A 4,294-nucleotide genomic window follows, 5' to 3' on the forward strand; every position below is an offset into this window, starting at 1 on the left:
TTCTCTGCACCACGCGCGCCCTCCTCTTTTTCCTCCCCATCCCCACTCCCTCTCCGCTGCTTTCCTCCTCCCCTTACCCGCCTCCCACGCGCCTCCTGCCCGCTACCTGAGCCTTTGGTTCCCGGTTCTACTTACTACTCCTAAATCACATCCATTTGCTTCTTATTACCCGTGCGTCCTAACTTTTGTCTTCTATCTCTTACAAAAAAGATTAATTTAACGAACAGTATGTTAGAAAATCAAACCGTGAAACAGGGCCAAATTCAGAATCATAAAATGTAGGCCTGTAATTGGAATAAAATAAAAACAAATCACTCAAATTAATCCAAATCGTTAGATAGGATGCCATAATTCTGTTTTCATGCGCTATTCTATACTCCTGAATCCAAAATTGTGCTTCGTAGCTACTGCTCCAGTCTCCTAGTTTGTTCGTGTTTTTCTCCTGTTCTTGTCTATTTTAATCAAATTCAGTTCTCCAAATTGAGAATCCCAGAATGTATTTTTAGAAACAAAATCTAAATGGTCAGATATAGAACGCTACAATTCGACTTAAACAACTCGACTCCTGCTGTATACCACAAAAGTGCTACCTCCAGACCTCCTCCTCCCTCCTCCTCTCCCTCCCCTCCACCTCTCCCCCCTCCCCTCCCACACGGAACACACAAGCAGTGCACACACGGGTGGTCTTCATCAATCCCACTTTTATTTGGAGACAGAATACTAGAAGAATTGTTCAGTCGTTATGAAAAACCGTATAGCACCACAGGGCAGGGTCTTGTGGTCGCCCGTTCACGGATAAAAAGTCACTGTTTTTGTGCTATATGCGCGATTCCTCGGTCTTGATTGGTTGATTTGGGGGAAGATATTTCGTCATTTCTCTTTGATATAAAAAAAGACTAGCACTTTGTCATATTCCAGTCATTTGCAAAAGAAATCGGCATCGTTCAGTCACAACAAATACACTGAGAGCAAACCAAAGAGAGCTGGGCGGCATTGAGCATAATCCAAGCAGGGAGCAGCGTCCATGAGTATTATTATCATTATATTATATTTATATATTTATATGTATACATTTATATCATGTTATATACAGTATGGCACTTGATTACACAAAGCAAGAGAACACTGGACAGAGAAAAGCAGTGGGCGCTTTGGTGTGTGGAACAGAAGGAGATGAGAGACGTGCGCGCGGTTGGAGCGCGTGAGCGGTGGACACATGTGGTGCACGCGGCACAGGCAACAGAAGAGACGTGACGGACGCGGATGACGCCGGGCGCGGCCCCGGACCTGAGGCGGGTCCGGCCCGTGCTCGGCTCGTGTTTAATTAGATCGGTGCCAAACGGAGCTCTCACAAGGAGCGTTTTTGGATACAGCCAAGCGCTCAGGGTTCACCTTTAGTGCAATAGAGCATCGCCTCCGGGACAGACACCAGCCTGAACGCCTCGGACCCGGTAAAAACCCCACGTAAAAGTTGCATCAGTGCAGTAATAAATAAGTCATAAACGTGTAATCCACGCCTGAGTCTGAAACAACTCAAAAAGCCCACTTTAGTCCCGGTACAGTCCGTCTGGCCGCGCGTATTACGCGTGCTGGTCACAAGCACTCACACGTACGCAGAGTCACTGGACTGAGTGCGCCCGAAGTTGGGGACACTCATCCGGGGCAGGTCCTTGTTCCGGATCTCGTAGATGGACTTCCTGCGCGCCTGTACGCCTCGCACGGCTGTTTTGATTTTCCTCCAGCCCAAGTGATTGAGCTCGGCCAGGTTGAGTACCACGCAGAAGCCGCTCACGGCAAACATGAAGACCAGAAACACGGTCTTCTCCGTGGGGCGGGACACGTAGCACTCCACATCTTTGATGCACGGGTAGCGGTCGCACTCGTACACGGAGGGCACGTTGAAGCCGTACAGGAAGTACTGGCCCACGAGGAAGCCTATCTCCAGCGCGTTCCGGAACACCACCTGTATAATGTAGAAGCGCGAGATGCCCTCCTGCCGCCGCATTTTGGACTTGGTAGTTCTCATGGCCGAGTTGGGGATCTCCTTCACTTCCAAACAGTCCGGCTCCGCCTCTTTGGTGGAGTTCTCCGTGTTCTGGAGCACTCCGTTGACGATGGTGTTCTTGATCTTTTTGCTCTCGTCCCGTTTGAGCGAGTCTTGGTCCTTGTTGTCCAGGGTCAGGTAGACGGTGGAGAAACGGCGCTCCTTCTGCTTGGCAGACTGATGCACGGAGTATGTGATGAAGCAGAGGCTGGGCGTGCACACCATGATGATCTGGAAGACCCAGTAGCGGATGTGGGAGATGGGGAAGGCCTTGTCGTAGCACGCCTGGTTACAGCCCGGCTGGAGCGTGTTGCACACGAACATGGTCTGCTCGTCGTCGTACACCGTCTCCCCCACGATGGCCACGATCAGGATCCGGAAGATGACCACCACCGTCAGCAGGATCCTGCGGGACAAGCACACACACAGTCAGCAGGCGAGGGGCGCGCCACAGCGGCGGCCACAGCGGCGGGCTGTGCGCTCTCCCGCGGGGAGCTGTCCGGTGCTGAAACACGCTCCCCGCTCTGCTCGGGTCCACGAGGGATACTTACTGCCCTCTGCCCGCGCATGTGTGTGTGCTGTGTGGGGACAGACGTGAGGTTAGCGCAGGGCTTTGGACATGTTTTTACAGCAATATGTTTATACAATAGTGGCCTGATGGTGACAGAGAAAGGCAGAGAGAGCAGACATGTGAGACTGGAGGAGTGTGTGTGATCCGGTGCTGGGAGCGCACAGCCCGCTCTTGGGAGGACACAGGAGACGTGGAGACGTGGACACGCAGCAGCAGCTTCCCGGTGGTCCCGGTAACACGAGGACATCACAGCACAGGTCCACAACACAACACGGTACTGACTATAGGACTGAGGAGAGGCTGAGGAGCCACTGGAGCACAAGACAGAAACGGGGGAATGGGGGCCATGCTAAAGACGGTCCCGGAGGCTGCTGCTCTTCTCTTACCTGCCGATCATCGTGGAGTGCTGCTGGACAGCAGCCTCCAGGAGCCTCTCTAGTATAGTCCATTCCCCCATTTCTGTGCATCCGGAGCAAACACTGGCACGGCACTGTGGTCAAATCCCTCCGAGCAGAGGCGCTAGTCCCGGCTCTCCGCGGGGCTCACAGTCCAAAGCGTCCACACGCGGCGGAAAAGCGCATCCGAGTGGGATGCTTGTGCCGCTGTCCGCCGCTCGGTGCGTGCGTTGGAGCGCTCTGTTGGTTATGTGTGGACTGCTGGTGTGTGCGCTCCCACGCCGCGTCCGCGCTGCTCCCTGTCATGGGGGGCAGTGATCACTGTAAGCCCTCCTATTTTCGATCTTCAGATCACGCTGCTGCCGCTGCGTCTGCGGCAGGAGGCTGGACTTAATGTCTTGCCAGCGTTAATCCGCCTTTAAGTAGTCTCCCCGCCCCTGCGTCACGTACGTGCAGACAGGTCTGGACCTGCTCCAGGACCTGCCTCATTTTAGGCTTTCACTTTTGAGGCGCGCACCATGTCCACACGTGTGTGTTTACTATCATGGAAGAAGTGCGCGCGGCAGTGCCCTGGTCTCCTCTGCGCGCGCGCTCCATGTGTAACCCAGTGTATAGATAACCACACTGCTCTGTGCGTGTGAAGTGCATCCCGTGAGCAGCCTGTCCTCGTGCGCACAGCCCCCTCTCGCGCTCGTGCGGCACTAGTCCGGTGTGCGCCTCGGGCACAGCAGCGCGTGCCGTGGACTCACTGACACTGACAGTGTCCACAGTGCTAAGCTCTTTACCCGCTGTCTCCTGCGTCCCTCTCTGTGCAGAGTGTCTATTTCCCTGACTACAGTGTCCCCGTGTCCCTGTCCTACATAGTAAATATGACCATGTATTTGACACACTCTGCTGGAACTCTTGAGTCAGATGCTCGTGGATAACATGCCCACTGTCCCTGTCCTCGTGCCTACACAGAGTCTGAGACAGGCCTGCACAGGCGCACACACAGTTGTACAGTTGTATGTAGAGTTTAAAACTATTTATGTCGATATAAAGCAGACGTTTCCGCTCCTGGAGCTCAGCACATCGTTCAGTCCACACACAAACAATGCAGTAGTATTGAGTTACAGTCGGAGGTGCAGGTGCGCCTCTTCAGCCAATAGGGAGACGGGATGAAGGATGCGCACCGTCACGTGACCCGCGCCGTTCATTGAGTGGAACTTACTTTTGGTTGGGTCTGTTTCTCGTGGAGGAGGCTTATCCCTCCGCCCGGCCGCGGTAATCGGCTCTGTCCAGATC

At 53.8% G+C, this 4,294-nt stretch overlaps 1 protein-coding gene across 1 annotated transcript; it reads right to left on the minus strand.

Annotated features, from left to right (window-relative positions):
- Positions 1-742: 742 nt before the first annotated feature.
- On the minus strand, positions 743-3,385 carry gjd2b (gap junction protein delta 2b). Its single transcript, XM_033987642.2, has 2 exons — positions 3,002-3,385; positions 743-2,450 (listed from the first exon to the last, which is right to left on the minus strand). Exons 1-2 carry the CDS (start codon positions 3,070-3,072, stop codon positions 1,604-1,606), a joined length of 918 nt encoding a protein of 305 aa, XP_033843533.1. The 5' UTR covers positions 3,073-3,385; the 3' UTR covers positions 743-1,603.
- Between the last annotated feature and the right edge of the window lie 909 nt (positions 3,386-4,294).

The sequence above is a fragment of the Periophthalmus magnuspinnatus genome, chromosome 22 (assembly GCF_009829125.3).
Source record: "Periophthalmus magnuspinnatus isolate fPerMag1 chromosome 22, fPerMag1.2.pri, whole genome shotgun sequence".
Classification (NCBI taxonomy): Eukaryota; Metazoa; Chordata; class Actinopteri; order Gobiiformes; family Gobiidae; genus Periophthalmus; species Periophthalmus magnuspinnatus.